Source organism: Chrysemys picta, chromosome 3 (assembly GCF_011386835.1).
Source record: "Chrysemys picta bellii isolate R12L10 chromosome 3, ASM1138683v2, whole genome shotgun sequence".
Lineage (NCBI taxonomy): Eukaryota > Metazoa > Chordata > Testudines > Emydidae > Chrysemys > Chrysemys picta.
The window spans coordinates 197,415,369-197,431,942 of record NC_088793.1 but is presented as its reverse complement, the minus strand read 5'-3'; the positions used below and the strand labels follow the sequence as shown (position 1 = coordinate 197,431,942).

The 16,574-nt window shown below is 45.2% G+C and overlaps 1 protein-coding gene across 17 annotated transcripts in view; it reads right to left on the bottom strand.

Moving 5' to 3' along the window:
* TASP1 (taspase 1) overlaps positions 1–16,574 on the bottom strand; it is a 154,556-nt gene that overhangs the window by 68,590 nt on the left and 69,392 nt on the right. For 2 of the 17 annotated variants that reach the window (XM_005287394.5, XM_065590824.1), the window contains exon 12: positions 14,747–15,710. The exons of the other annotated variants lie outside the window; for them this stretch is intronic. In XM_005287394.5, coding sequence (XP_005287451.2) covers positions 15,606–15,710 — 105 coding nt within the window. In that variant the 3' untranslated portion in view covers positions 14,747–15,605. Of the gene's footprint in view, positions 1–14,746; positions 15,711–16,574 lie in introns of those variants that run through there. 17 annotated transcript variants of the gene reach the window in all.

Here is a 16,574-nt window from a genome sequence, read left to right as displayed (position 1 = left end):
TATGTAAAAAGTGTGCAACTGAAAAACTGCCAATAGAGTCTGTCAGAGCAGAACTTTGGGCTCTCCATTTCCGATGCAGATTTAGCAATGGAGTTTAGTTTGTGGAATAGAGCATGCTGTGAAGGGTCGGGGAAGCACCAGCATCATTACCCAATTCTATGTATTCATGCTCTGTTTCAGGCTATAACTAAGTGCCAAGGGTAAGGCAAAAGAGCACTGTGTCCTCCCAGTGACATTCCAGAAGCCTGGCATTATCCACAAGGATCCCAGCACAGTACCATAATCTGACCTGTCCCTATGATTTTTGGTGTTTTTCTTAGTTTACAGTCAAACACTAGTTAAGAAGGGAATAATGGACTATAGTACGTAGCACAGCCCTCACATCTCTTTGGGGAGGGGGGAATCCTAGCATAGTGAAAAGCTCTCATTGCAAAATTCAGTGGCTCGAACGTTAAAGTTAGAACAGTTTATAGTACCCTTTACCAAGAAAAACTGGGTCACAGTATAATCCATTCATTTTCCAAACACTACTAAATCTGTGTAGCATTAATCGGTTTTTATATCCTAACTGAATTCCCCTCCTCAACCTTTCACCCACAAACTTCTTGGTATTTCCCTAAGTCACAGCAAATATGGACAGTTCAAGACTTGTCACGTTCCCCTGAGAGTCACTGTTAGTAGAGTTAGCATTGCCTTTGCAAGAACAGCAGCCCATGAGATGAACCTTCCTCTGGGCTTGATTAATGAAATTCAGAGGACAGACTCTGACTAGCATTTTGATACAAGTTTAGAACACTTTTTAAGTTAGAAATTTGCTAAAGATGAGAAGTGTTTAGTTTCTCCCTACATCCATTCACTTTCCTGCCTGGAGAGATCCCTTCCTTCAACCACATCCAGTGCCCAAACTAAAGTCTCATGATCTAGCCAACATGCACTTATTTTTTGCTGCTTTCTTAGCTTTCCTCATTGCAACCTTATATTTCCTGATTTGGAGAACTGAGACAACTCTTAGATAGATATTTACAGTTAGGACCACTCTAGGTGAAGTCCCCCATCGTTACAGACCTCGAGGACTCACCACAGCGATCCAACTGTGAGGACTAACAGAGATGTTGCCTAGAGCATAACTCTCTTACTCACATATGGCAACACCGGGTAGTGATCTAGACATTTCTGCCTCTCCCTATTGTTAACTGTTATGATTCTTATGAGTCTTGCAGTGAGCTTTTTTCTTAAAGCTCTAGCTCCTGGACTCATGTGATTAGGAGAGAATCTCTGCTTGCCTTTAAAAAAAAATTCTAGTCCTTGTAATTGTGGAGAAAAGCTTGAAAATGTGGCCACCTAAAGACTCCCACACATACTGAGCAGGAATTAGGTCCAGTGACGAATGAGTGAACAAGGCAGGAGTTCACGTGGCAGGAGAGTGAGGTCTTAATATCTTCTGCCAGTTTGTGTTTAACATATAAGAGAAGACCTCTCACTGAACCAATCAGAGGAAACAAACACTACCCCGAAAAAATTGGTAGGAGATGGAAAAAGCCATCTATTAGAGTTAGAACTATTAGCCATAATCTTGAATCTGATATATAGACAAAAAATTAAGCAAAGGTGAGAGCCTAGAGAACGTGTCTGTTGCCTCTTTTTGGCTCAAGTGGCTATCCAAAATTCATGGCTTTGAAATTATTTTGATGATGGATTCAGTTATCTTTGATGCAATCCTGTTACTTGCAGAGAAAGTACAAAGTCTTGTTTTCCTGAATACAGCAGGAAATAAACAGGAGATAGTTTCTCCAATCACAGCTTCAAGTACCTTTCAGACAGCACTTAGTCCAAAAGCATTCTCTTTTAGCTTTTCGCAGGGCCACGCTCCCATTGCATGTTCGTGCTACATATGGAACTTACTTGTCTCTGCTCCTATGTGGTTCTCCCCTCCTCTCCCACGCAGACACAAACCTCCAAACAATAACCAGCAAAAACTCTCTGCCCAAACAGTTCTAATTCTTGAGAGATTTGAAGGAGGATAATGACGTAGTTTTGCGGATGTTTACGGGGAGCGCTGCCACGTGTGGAGTGCAGCATGTGAGAAAGCACAAAAATTCTTGTTTGAAAATTTAACAAGTGGACAATGAAAGTTGTATCATGGGCCAATTAGAGATGGGAGTTCCTATCTTAATAGCATGTGAGAGATGATAGGCAGAGTGAGAACAGGTATGAATGACCCTGAAAGTGAAAAGCAGCTTATAGAATCATAGAAACATAGGGAGAGCTGGAAGGGACCTTGTGAGGTCATTTAGTCCACCTCCCCGCCCATGCTGAGGCAGGACTAAGGGCTGGTCCCCACTTAGTCCGGACTTCGGACTAAGGTACGCAAATTCAGCTACGTTAATAACGTAGCTGAATTCGAAGTACCTTAGTCCGGACTTACCGCGGTCCAGACGCGGCCGGAAGTCTCCTCTCGGCGAGCTGGAGTACCGGCGCCGACTGTGAGCACTTCCGGGATCGATCCCAGAACATCGATGGCGTGCCGCCGGACCAGCTGGTAAGTGAAGACTAGGCCCAAGGCTATCCTTGACAGATGTTTGTGTAACCTGTTCTTAAAAACCTCCAATGATGGGAATTCCATAACTTCCCTTGGAAGCCTATTCCAATATTTAACTATCCTTAAAGGTAGAAAGTTTCTCCCAATAGCTAACTTAAATCTCCCTTGCTATAGACGAAGGCAATTACTTCTTATCTTACGTTCAGTGGACATAGAGAACTGATCCTCATCCTCTTTATAACAGGCCTTATCATATCTGAAGACTTAGGTCCCCCCCCTCAGTCTCTCTCTCTTAAGACTAAATACGTCTAGTTTTTTTAACCTTTCCTCATAGGTCAGGTTTTCTAAACCATTTATCGTTTTTGCTGCTCTCCTCCGGACTCTTTCCAATTTGTCCACTTCTTTCTTAAAGTGTGGCAGCCAAAACTAGATACAATATGCCAGCTAAGGCAACACCAGTGCTGAGTAAAACGGGACAATAACCTCCCGTGTCTTACATACTATGCTCCAGTTAATATACTCCAGATTGATATTCTCTTTTTAAATATTTTTTGACACCTGCATCGCATTATTTGTTCACATTCAATTTGTGATCCACTATAACCCCAGATCCTTTATAACAGTACTACAGCCTAGCCAGTTATTCTCCATTTTGTATTTGATTTTTCCTTCCTAAGCACAGTACTTTGCACTTTTCTTTATTGAATTTCATTCGCTTGATTTCAGACCAAGTCTCCAATTTGTCAAGGTTGTCTTGAATTCTAATCCTGGTCTCTACGTGTATGTCTACACATCAAAGAAAAACCCGCAGCTGGCCCATGCCAGCCAGCTCAGGCTTGTGGAGCTCAGGCTCTGGGGCTGTTTTATTGCTGTGTAGACTTCCAGACTCCAGCCCAAGCCCAAGCCCAGAAGTCTACACAGCAATGAAACAGCCCCATAGACTGAGCCCATGAGCCAGAGTCGGCTGGGATGGGCCAGCTGCGGGTTTTTATTTGCTGTATAGACATGCCCAACAGGGCTTGCAAAGCACTCCTCCACCCACTCCAGCTTGGTGTCATCTACAAATTTTATAAGCATACCCCCTCCCCATTTCATTTTCCAAATCATTAATAAAAACATTAACTAGTACCAGGCCCAGGACAGACCTATGCAGAACCACACGAGATAGATCCTGCCAGTATGACAGAAACTACTTTGAGTATTGTCTTTCAACCAGTTAAGCACCCACTTTACATTAAGTTTATATAGACCATATTTCCCTAGTTTGCTTATGAGAATGTCATGTCAGACTATGTCAAAAGTCTTCATCATAATCAAGATATATCCTATCTACTGCTCCCCCCCATCCACTATGACAGTAGACCTGTCAAAGAAGGAAATTAGGTTGGTCTGACCTAATTTGTTCTTGACAAATCCATGATAGTTATTACTTATCACCCTATTATCTTTTAGGTGCTTACAAATTGTTTGACACAGTAAAGAGGGAGTCACTGAAGGGAATCAAAGAGAAGAGTGACAGTCAAAGTGATGGGCTAATAAAGTGATCTTTGTAGCCCCATTCTGAATGGCTGGGTTAGGCAAGATTGTATTTGTCAAGGTGTGCAGGGAAAAGGATGTTCCAGTAATTTGAGACATGAAATGACAAAAGCCTGGATGAGAGTTAACACTGTGGATCATAGGAAAGACCGTGGCCTTGGCTACACTTGCGAGTTACAGAGCAATAAAGCCTCCCCCAGTGCTGTAACTCACTCACCGTCCACACTGGCAAGGCACTTACAGCACTGTATCTCCCTGGGTACACTGCTGCATGTACTCCACCTCTCCAAGAGGAATACTGTGTATTGCGCCGCCGCTGCAGCACCAGTGTGGCCGTCCAATGCACTGTTACTGGCCTCCAGAAGTATTCGGCAGTATTCCTCAATGCCTGTTCTAGCCACTCTGGTCATCAGTTCAAACTCTACTGCCCTGGCCTCAGGTAACCAACCATGTGACCCGTCCTTTACATTCCCCGGGAATTTTAAAAATCCCCTTCCTGTTTGCTCAGCCAGGCGTGGCGTGCTATCAGCGAATCTTTCCAGGTGACCATGCCTCCACGCGCCAAGCGAGCCCCAGCATTGAGCAATGGCGAGTTGCTGGACCTCATCAGTGTTTGGGGGGAGGAAGCTGTCCAGTCCCAGCTGCGCTCCAGCCGTAAGAATTACGATACCTTCGGGAAGGTATCAAAGGACATGATGGAAAGGGGCCATGACCGGGACGCCCTGCAGTGCAGGATTAAAGTCAAGGAGCTGCGGAGTGCCTACCACAAAGCCTGCGACGCAAATGGCTGCTCAGGTTCTTCCCCCGTGACCTGCCGATTCTATAAAGAGCTGGATGCGATACTTGAGGTTAACCCCACCTGCACTCCGAGCACCACCATGGACACTTCAGAGCAGGAGGAGGAAAACAGGAGTGAGGGTGGTGGGGCGGATGGAGATACCCCAGAATCCCTGGAGGCATGCAGCCAAGAGCTCTTCTCGAGCCAGGAGGAAGGTACCCAGTTGCAGCGGCCGGTACTTGGTGGAGGACAAACAGAAGAGCAGGCTCCCGGTAAGCGGGTTTTTTTTCGGGAAGGAATTTTTTCGGTGCGGGCTCTTTGGGAGAGGAGGGTTAGGCATGCCTGCCTAGATGCTGAATAGTGCATTGATGTGGTTTATCACATTGCGGTAATCGGCCTCGGTAATCCCTTCAAATGTCTCATCCAGAACCTGTGCAAAGCGCTTGGGCAGGTTTATCGGGAGAGCCACCGTGGTCCTTGTCCCAGCCAGGCTAACGTGTCCACGCCACTGTGCCGCGAGGGGCCGGGGGACCATTGTTGCACACAGGCTAGCTGCATATGGGCCAGGGCAGAAGCCACATTGCAGTAGAAGACCCTCCCTTGCTTCCCAGGTCACCCTCAGCATCGAGATATCGTCCAGGACGAACTCCTGCGGAAAATGTTGGTACAGTGTTCAGTGTAGGTGCCCCTGCAGCTGTTGGCTCTCCCCAAGGCACAGAAAACCAGAGGGCAGTACAGCCCTGAAACAATGCAATCAGTCCCCATTACTCACCATTTTGAGGCTCCCGTGGGTTGTGTGTGCTCTGTTTGGGAAGAGAAAATTATGCTATTGTGTAGACCCTGCGTGTGCCCTCCTTAAGTGCGGGGGAAATCATTACTCTGTCTGGTATAAACAATGCTGCCTCTGTTAAATGTTGCATTTTGCCTATACAGCTGCAACAACCTTGAGACCTCCGCCGTCCCTCATATTGCCTGCTCAGAGACTGCAAAGACTCAGGAAGAGACCGCGAAAAACCAAAGAGGACATGCTGCAAGAAGTGATGCGGCAATCTATTAAAGAGAATGAAAAAGCACAGAACTGGAGGGAGAGAGAAAGTAGGATCCGCCAGGAAAATGGAGGCACCGGCGGCAAAGCACGGAGCTCCAGCAGCAAAGCACGGATCGGCTCATAAGCATCCTGGAGCGCCAAGCAGACACTATCCAGGAGCTCGTAGCCATGCAGAAGGAGCAGTACCGCAAATGCAAACGTCCCCCCTCCCCCCCCCCAGCCCTTGTCCCAAAACTCTGAAATGTTTGTAACTGTGAACAAAATATTATGGTTGTTCTTTCAAAAATTTACAACTGAACATTGACTTAACAGTTTTGAAACTTTATTATGAGAAGAAAAATGCTGCTTTTATCCATCTTTTAACTTACTTGAAACAAGCATAGAAACAGTTTCCTTACCTTGTCAAATCTTTTTTAAACTTTCCCTTAATTTTTTAGTAGTTTACATTTAACACAGCACTGTAGAGTGAGTGACTCTGCTGCTACCTGAGGTATGTGATTGGTTAGTTAGGGGGGAGGGATAGCTCAGTGGTTTGAGCATTGGCCAGCTAAACCCAGGGTTGTGAGTTCAATCCTTGAGGGGGCCACTTAGGGATCAGGAGCAAAATTAGTACTTGGTCCTGCTAGTCAAGGCAGGGGGCTGGACTAAATGACCTTTCAAGGTCCCTTCCAGTTCTAGGAGATGGGATATCTCCATTAATTTAATTTTATTTATTTATAACTCTGAGTTTCTACTGTACACAGCTAGGTCAATCTAAATTTGAAGTGTAGACCTGGGTTTTGGTGCTCCCTAAGGACAGCAGGCAGCAAGCCAATAAAGCTACTCACTCTGGCATTGTCTCTTGATCATCCCCGAAGTGTAAGCTGTTAGGCAGCTATTAGAAAGGGCCTCCTCCATCTTACCCTAAGTGGGACAGATCCCAAGGGTCAAATATCCACTCCTATTTATATTGGACACCATGCTAGTGTGAATCTACATCCAGAATTAATCACCAAAGATCACAGACACATTTTTCACATATCCACTTTAATGTTCCAAGAAATATAAACTAACGGGTGGAGAGAAACAAATGTATCAAGCCTTCATGCACTAACAAAATACAAGTGAACCCAAAAATTTTCAAAAGGATAATTATTGTGGAGAAGATTAAATATTTGCTCACTCATACATATTAAGTATTTTAGTACATGCCAAATTATGTTAGCTATGCACAAAGAACAGACTGGCAGACAAATGAGGAAATTTTGGACAAATGAGCCACATAGCCACTTACACAATGAGTCCATGAGCTACAATCCTGTATTGTCAATGCATTACGCTGCTTCAAGCCACTGACTATTAGTTGCTTGCCTGTTACGCCTACACTCTTAAGAAGCCTTGTTAAGGGTTCATCCCCTGTTCCTATTAACTTACGGCAACAAATGGAGCCAATATACTCCAGTGGCATAATGTTGGAGTAGAGCATATACTATGGAACAGCTGTTACAGAGAGGACTGAAATGTTGCACTGGTAGAAATTTCAACTGCTTTGCTGAGAGAACAGGTAGGCCACATAAGCATGGTCTTTGAAAACTCCTGGTGATCGGGGGAGATCCCGGATGACTGGAAAAAGGTTAATGTAGTGCCTATCTTTAAAAAAATGGAAGGAGGAGGATTCAGGGAACTACAAGCCAGTCAGCCTCACCTCAGTCCCTGGAAAAATCATGGAGCAGGTCCTCAAGGAATCAATTTTGAAGCACTTCGAGGACAGGAAAGTGATCAGGAACAGTCAGCATGGATTCACCAACGGCAAGTCATGTCTGACTAACCTAATTGCCTTCTATGATGAGATAACTGACTCTGTGGATGAGGGGAAAACAGTGGACATGCTATTCCTTGACATTAGCAAAGCTTTTGATACCGTCTCCCATGGTATTCTTGCCAGCAAGTTAAAGAAGCGTGGCCTGGAAGAATAGACTAAAAGGTGGATAGAAAGCTGGCTAGATTGTCGGGCTCAATGGGTAGTGATCAATAGCTCCATGTCTAGTTGGCAGCCGGTATCAAGCGGAGTGCCCCGAAGGTCGGTCCTGGGGCCAGTTTTGCTCAATATCTTCATTAATGATCTGGAGTATGGCGTGGAACCCACAGCAAGTTTGCAGATGACACTAAACTGGGAGGAGTGGTAGATACGCTGAAGGGTAGGGACAAGATACAGAGGTACCTAGACAAATTAGAGGATTGGGCCAAAAGAAATCTGATGAGGTTCAACAAGGACAAGTGCAGAGTCCTGCACTTAACACGGAAGAATCCCACGCATTGCTACAGACTAGGGACCAAATGGCTAGGCAACAGTTCTGCAGAAAAGGATCTGGGGTTATAGTGGATGAGAAGCTGGATATGACTCAACAGTGAGCCTTCTTGGCAACAAGGGCAAACAGGGCATTTTGGGCTATATAAGTAGGAGCATTGCCAGCAGATCGAGGGATGTGATCATTCCTCTATTCGGCATTGGTGAGGCCTCATCTAGAGTACTCTGTCCAGTTTTGGGCCCCATACTACAAGAAGGATGTGGAAAAATTGGAAAGAGTCCAGTGGAGGGCAACAAAAATGATTAGGGGGCTGGAGCACATGACTTATGAGGAGAAGCTGAGGGAACCAGGATTATTTAGTGTGCAGAAGAGAAGAATGAGGGGGGATTTGATAGCTGCTTTCAACTACCTGAAAGGGGGTTCCAAAGAGGATGTTCTCAGTGGTACCAGATGACAGAACAAGGAGTAATGATCTCAAGTTGCAGTGGGGGAGGTTTAGGTTGGATATTAGGAAAAACTTTTTCACTAGGAGGGTGGTGAAGCACTGGAATGGGTTACCTAGAGAGATGGTGGAATCTCCTTCCTTAGAGGTTTTTAAGGTCAGGCTTGACAAAGCCCTGACCGGGATGATTTAGTTGGGGATTGGTCCTGCTTTGAGCAGGGGGTTGGACTAGATGACCTCCTGAGGTCCCTTCCAACCCTGATATTCTATGATTCTATGATCACCTGGAAGCAATAAGTGTCTCAGTTTCTTCAGAATAGCTTGCTAAAAGACATTCTCTGTAGTGGGTGAATGATTAGTAATTATCCCATGTATAACTCTCACATAAACCAATTATCGGTTTTCAAAATTCAGTCACCATCTTTGACTTGCAGTTATTAAACCTGGTATGACTTTAAAGTGCATACAAATTTGAAGTTACTAATTTCCTATGACAAACATTTGCTCTGCTGCACCAAACAATAACTGTTACTGTACCTCACTGATCAGTTTACATTAACCATTACTACTTATGAGCATTGCTCCTAATTTAAGCTTCATGTTAGATACTAGGAACTACACTACAGTCTTTTCTATGCAAAAAACTTTACTAGTAGTATTCTAATGCTTGAAATAATCACAAGAGTATAAAAAACCCAGCACAGCATAAGGCGAAACCCCCAGATTATGTGAGCTCTGTATCTTACAATAATCTCCTATCGATGGAACCAAGATGGCAAAGCAAAGGAAGGCCTTCTGCAACACAAGGGCCTCTGAACAGCGTGTCAGAAAGAAATTGTTTTTCTACTTCTTTTGATGGGTTATGCTTTCAAGTCAGGAAATTAGAAACAGGTGTGCCAGAGGGCGCACACACATCCATGCACCACACTGAAAAACACGCGTTTTCAATTTTCAGACATGAAAGAGACTCCTGTTGAATGGAGGGAGAAATGAAAATCCAGCTGTTTCTGGAAGCCATATGCAGAGGGCTTAGAGAGCTTTGACAAGTTGCCTAATTCTGTCTAGCTATTGTAAGGTACTGTACCTCAGTAGGAAAGTGTAGGAACTTGTTTTAAAGGAAGACTTCAGAATGGAAAATTATTTGTACTATTGTGTGTACATGCGTACAGTCCACCCCACTGCAAATGATGATTATTCTCTTCTCAGAAGCTATTTAGAGACAGACATTTTTTCTTTTATTATCTGTTTCATATGCCAGAGCCTAGAACCCTTATGCTTCATTCATTCTTATTTTTAAAAGTTTGAATAGTAATGCCCAGAGAACAAGTTAGTTGATGTGCTGAAATGTTATTAACAAAATCTATCATCTTCACTTTATTTCCAAAAGTGACGAGTAGTTATGTAGAATGGAAATGTACAGTACTTGGCCTTTATTTTTAAAAACTCTGGTTGTCATTACCAGCATTTCTAGAAAAAGCTGAAGAACCAATATGCCAATGAAGTTTTAAAAATAGATGTTGTTCAAGTAGTACACTAATATACTAAACACAAAAATACATTAAAAGAACATTACAGTTGCAAAATCTAGCATTCAAACATTGGGAAATGCCAGAATTAATGTTGCCTCTGCAATCAATCAATTCAATCCCCTTATGTATTGCGATACAGTTTTTGTTAATTGTACTCCAGTCACAGCCTGCTTCCTCCTCCTGTTTGCACCCCAACAGAAGGAGCTTTGAGAACAAAAGGAAAGCCTCCCCAACCTCGGTTCCTGTGCTCAGCACCAGAGAGTTCCTGGCTGCCACAAAAAGGAATTACAGGGAACGCCTTCTCAGCTCTTGCGGCCTGGGATAGAGCAGTCTCAGGGCAGGTCTACACTATAGTCCCCCCTCTCCCCAAGCGACACAAGTTTTGTGCTGTCCACATGGCGCTACGTTGGCGGGAGACACGCTCCCACCAATATAGTTTCCGCTTTTCGCCAAGGTGGAGTAATTATGCTAACAGGAGAGCGCTCTCCCATCAGCATAACGTGTCTTCACCAGACGTGCAACTGCGCTGATATAGCACTGTAGTGTAGACTTGCCTTCAGTAAACATCTTCACCAAAGTTAGCTGCCAAACTAAGAAATCTCTACGAAGAGTGTGTGAAGGAGATTCTCAGAAAATTTTAACAGCCAAATTTGGGCAGGTTTCCCAGGGATGAAAGAAGGCACATCTGGCACCAGTGCAACCCTTTGCCAAATCTGAAGTGCCTTCTTCAAAACACAGTAGCGCTAGAGTATTTGCACAAGGCAGTTATAGGAATTTAACGTGGCAAAATAACCTCTTTTCCCCCAACATTGTTCTGAGGAACAGCTGAACAGATTTTATTTAACTTTTTGGAAAAGTTCAACCTTAATCGGATACCTGCATGGAAAGTTTCAGCCCAAATAGCTATGTTTGGAAGAGTTATGGATACTGAAAACAGCATCTTATAAAGAAAAGTATCGGGCAATCTCAACAATAGGAACCACTACCTGCACTGCCTATAATACCCACATTAATTCCATTTTCAAGACAATTGTTAGAAAGAACCAAAGTTTAAAATGTATACAGCCATTTTTTATTAAACCATTTCAGCAGCTAATTTCAGCAGCTCTAAGTAGGAAAAAGCATTACAGCTCAGTATAGATATTCAGCAAAACTTTTGTAGAAAAAAAAAAATATAACTTGCCAAGTGATATCACTTTTGTCCTATCAGCTCTAAGAATTTAGGTAAATTATTTTGTAGTTTACGAACTATCCAACTGTAAATTAACATTCTCCTCTTCCAAAGGATAAGTTTATCTATTGTAAAAGTTTAAGTTTTAATTCAGGTTATGATTTCAATCTCATTTTACATTCTTGTTCAAAGCAAATTGCGTAAGGTGGTCTGAACAGGAACAAGATGAAATCTATTCATTCCTGTCCTGGAAAATGGATGGACAATGCCCCTGTTTACCATCACCCAGCCCTGTGAAAGTTACGTCCTTCTATAGAGATAAACTAGTGAGAAGGAGTCCGCTCTTATTTGTTCATGATACATTGTTGAATGAAGTGCAATTTAAATTCCAAGTGCCCAGATCCATCCACTAGTGGCATCCAACTACCACCAAGTACTTTTTCAAGACACACCCATCTAGCATGAACTTTCCTGAAGGCAGTTCAACCCCAGCATTATGACTAGCATGTGCCAAAACTGATCTTCTACTCCATTTCTCCATCTGCTTTCTACAATCCACAGTAAAAGCTTTTTTAACCAGCATGCTGGAGGAACGGGGGGTGCTGGTAAATTAGAAATGCTGGTTAACTCAGAGGAAGGGGTTTGGAGTGTGTGGCGGGGAGGGGGGGGGCAGGGGCGTGAGAGGGGCTGCGGGGCCTGGGCTCTGGGAGGGAGTTTGGGTCCAGGAGGAGCCTTGGGGCATGGGTTGGGGCGTGGGAGGGGGCTTGGGGTGCTGGATGGGGGGGTGCACTCACCTCTGGCAGCTCCCCGCAAGTGGCTCCCCCCATCCCTGCCTCTCCTGGTGGAGGCACAGCCAGGCGGCTCTGCAAACAGGCAGATACGTTGTCTCCGTCTGCAGGCGCCACTCCCTCCCGCCCCCGCAGTTCCCATTGGCCACAGTTCCCAACCAATAGGCTGGGAGCCGTGAAGTTAGCACTCAAGGAAGAGGGACAGAGGCAGTGTGCTGCAGAGCTGCCTGGCCACGCCTCTGCAAGCGACAGCAGGGACGGGGAGCTGCTTGGAGGGAGCCACCGGAGGTGAGTGCCCCCCCCCCCATCTGGCACCCCGATCTCCTCCCACACCCCAGCCCCCTGCCGACCCCACACCAATAGCACTATAAACCGGATTTTCAGTGCAGATGAGAAATGCCAGTTTATAGAACTTGCCGGTTGGTGAAGTGCCAGATAGAAGAGCTTTTACTGTATAGCACTTCCAATCTCACAAATAATCTTTGTCTGCTATTAACTTCACCTTCCACAGCCAATGACCAGTCCCTCTCTGGGAGACCTCAGGGAGGTAGCGTGTGCAGATTCCACAAAGGTATCCTTGAGAGCAACCTGCTTCTCAAGTATGAGAGAATCTGTCTGCAGGCAAACTTTTCAAAGCATGGTGGTACTGCAGAAAACCTGGAGCTGAACAGTCTTCCTCCAAGAAGCCCAGTTTGACATTACAGTAGGGTTGCCAACTTTCTAATTGCACAACCGAACATCTTTGCCCCGTCCCTTCTCTGAGGCGCCCCCCCCCCTCACTCCAGTCTCCCCCCCCCCGCCCTCTGTTGCTCGCTCTCCTCACTCACTCACTCTCACTGGTCTGGGTCAGGGGGTTGGGGTGTGGGAGGAGATGAGGGCTCCGGCTGGGAGTGCGGGCTCTGGGGTGGGACTGGGGATGAGAGGTTTGGGGTGCAGGAAGGGGCTTCGGTCGAGCGGTTTGGAGTATGGGAGTGGGCTCAGGGCTGGGTGTTTAGGTGCGGGAGGGAAGTGCAGGTTCCGGCTGGGAGTGTGGGCTCTGGGGTGAAGCTATGGATGAGAGCTTTGGAGTGCAGGAAGGGGCTCTGAGCTTGGGCCGAGGGGTTTGGAGTGCGGGAGGGGACTCAGGGCTGGGGTAGGGAGTTGGGGTACAGGAGGGGATGTGGGCTCTAGGAGGGGGCTCAGGGCTGTGGTAGGGGGTTGGGGTGCAGGCTCTGGGAGGGAGTTTGGGTGCAGGAGGGGGTTCGGACCTGGGGCAGGAGGTTGGAGTGCAGGTGGAGGGTGCAGAGTCTGGGAGGGAGTTAGGGTGAGGGAGGGGGTTCCAACCTGGGGCCTGGGGTTCGGACTCCGGTTGGGCAGCGCTTATCTCAGGCAGCTCCCACTCGGTGGCACAGTGGGGCTAAGGCAGGCTCCCTGCTGCTCCCAGTAGCGGCCGGCATGTCCAGCCCGTAGGCAGAGGCGGGCTAAGCAGCTCTGCACGGTGCGTGCTGCCTGCCCCCACAGCTCCCATCGGTCGGGAACCATGGCCAATGGGAGCTGCAGAGCTGGTGTTCGGGACGGGGGCAGCATGCAGAGCTTCCCTGATCGCCCCTGCACCAGCCGCTTCCAGGAGTCGTGTGGAGCCAGGCAGGGAGCCTGCCTTAGCCCTGCCGCGCCACCAACCAGACTTAACAGCCCTGTGAGTGGTGCTGACCAGAGCTGCCAGGGTCCCTTTTTGACCAGGCATTCCAGTCAAAAACAGTGAAGCAGGGTCTTTTCTGCATATAGCCTCTTGGTTCTCCATATAAGAAAAGGAGATTGTTTCAGCTCTTTGGAATGCCAGTACGTAGCAGGCCCATGGTGCACCTGCCATGAATCAGTGCCCTCAAGAATTCACCTCAGCCAGTGCACTCCAGCCGTCACGTCATCTGGATCACTTGGTAAACTGTGCTTGTTCAGACATGCTCTCTAATATAGCCAAATATGCAAGATCATATATTTAGGAACAAAGAGTGTATGTAAGACCTAAAGTGAGAGAGTATTCCAGAATTCAGTTACTATAAAGGTCTTGAGGGTCACGGTGGATAACCAATTGAACACGAGCTCCCAGCACAATCCTGTGGCTCAGAGATTTAACAGAATGACCATGCTACCCACCAGATTTGCCTCTGCAGGGAAGTGCAGCTTAAAGGGGGAGGGATAGCTCAGTGGTTTGAGCATTGGCCTGCTAAACCCAGGGTTGTGAGTTCAATCCTTGAAGGGGCCACTTAGGGATCTGGGGCAAAATCTGTACTTGGTCCTGCTAGTCAAGGCATGGGGCTGGACTAGATGACCTTTCAAGGTCCCTTCCAGTTCTAGGAGATAGGATATCTCCATATATTACAATGAACAAATTCCCTGTTTGGATCTAAAATGTGTTCATGAATACTGTATCCAATAATTTGACCATTTTCTCCATATAAACCATTTTGCCTACAGTGCCTACTGCAATGGGGCTCTAATCCTAGATATTTGCTTCTGGGAGCAACTGAAATTCAAATTATTCTTTACAAGCATTTCCTTGTAAGAATCTAAAATGTCACAATATGCAAGTGTTTTGATGAATTCAACTCCAAAAGCATCCTTGAATAAATTACTTCACAAACTACAGATTTCAGTATGTATCATTTACTAATGTTCAACAATTCACAACAATTTTGACAAATTTGAAATCCCTGATTAATTCAAGAAGCACAAGAGTATTAATAAATATTTTGCCTTTTGTATTTTAGGTGTCCTTCATGAGTTCTGCATGCTCACAGCATTTGTAAAAATCACAGCACTAAACTACTGGGTATAAATTATTTTTAGCTTTTATGCCCACTGGATAAGTAAATTTTCAGTGAAAATGTGGAAGTCTACACAGGCTATCAAATTAATATGCAAAGCAAGCAAAAGTCTAATTTTCATTCTTGTCCAAATCCTTGGGAAGCAAAAACTCAAAACAAACATCTGCCAATTTACAACTTAGAGCGGATGCAATAAAAAATAAATTAAAAGGTTGTACTATGAAAGCTTTTGCACAGCCACAGAAATCTCTAAAAATTAATTTTATTGAATCCAGACTTTAAGAATTGTTTTTAGAGATATGTTTACAACCCTTTACATAAGTTATAAAGAAAAGGAGCCCATTTAAATCAGGAGTCACCTATCCATCTCCCCATAACACATCCAAAAAGGTATAGAACTAGAAATATTAAGCTAAGTTCGAGTGCTAAATAGCAAAACATTCATACAAGACTACCACAAATGAACAATGAATAGTTAACTTCAAGGAAATAATGAATTTACACGTATAATCTTTAAAATGTTAGCAAAACACTACGGTCATAATACAGATATTTTCACTACAGTAAAATTGTTAGTCTTCTACAGTCACTCATGTCCGTTTCTCCTTCTCTATAAAGGTGGAAGAAAAAGGTAGTTGCACGTTTCAAGACTGATTCCCTCCAGACAATGAAGAAGCGGTATTCAGAGGGTACCAAGTGAATAAGGTCTTGTCCTCCTTGACAATGTGGAGGGAGGGTGAAAGTCACGCAAAAAATCGAGTGAGAAAACAAGGACTTCCAGGCAGCACTGTAAAAAATGAGTGTCTTGAGTTGTGTGCACGTTGGATCTAATTAGTGGTAGGGCAACAAACTAAAATGATTCCTCTTCAGCAGAGTGATTCACCACCATCACCAGGCAATTTTATGTTTGAGAAATCTGGATGAGCTGAGCCCCAGTAGGCTCTTTGAAAGGGGGAAGAGCATAACTGCGCTCAGAGCTCAGCTCTGGTGCTGCCTACATATATAACCTTGTCTCTGTGAAAAAGAACAGTAAGTTTGACATAAAAGCAGTTGTTACTGTAGATGGCACTGGAACAGGACTATAAGCTCCGCTGACGAACCTTCTTTCTACTATCTGAGATCATGGTCTTTGATGGGTAGCTTCACCCCCAGCTCACATTCTGTTCTGCATGTGGCTGGGACTACCTGAACCCCAGGCTGGAGCAGCATTTGTAGAAAAATGGCTGCTGCAAGGAGTCTGGTTACAGCAGCCAGAAGAAGGACAGTACTGGAGTTGCTTCCTGCAGTGTTTTTTAGCTCTCAGCCATGGGGCCTAACACTAACTCGGAGGACCGAATCCCAGAAGTGAAAGACCAACTCTAAAGACTCTGATGCCATCAGAGGACTGTTTGACAGCTGAGCCTGGATTCAGGCCCTCGGGGAACCATCCACATGAAAGGGAGCGCTACAGGCTACTTAAGGAGGGATACCACCCATCCTTATTGAGCTTTAACTCCACCAGACAATTAAGGCTGGTGGAGGAACTCTGACAAAATTTTTCCCCATATGTATTATTTGTGAGCATTTAGTGTTTAGTCATTAGTGTGATTTGGTTAGTCACTCATTTAATTATCCTCAACACGCCTGCCTTCTCCTTTTTTCCTTAAGAGCT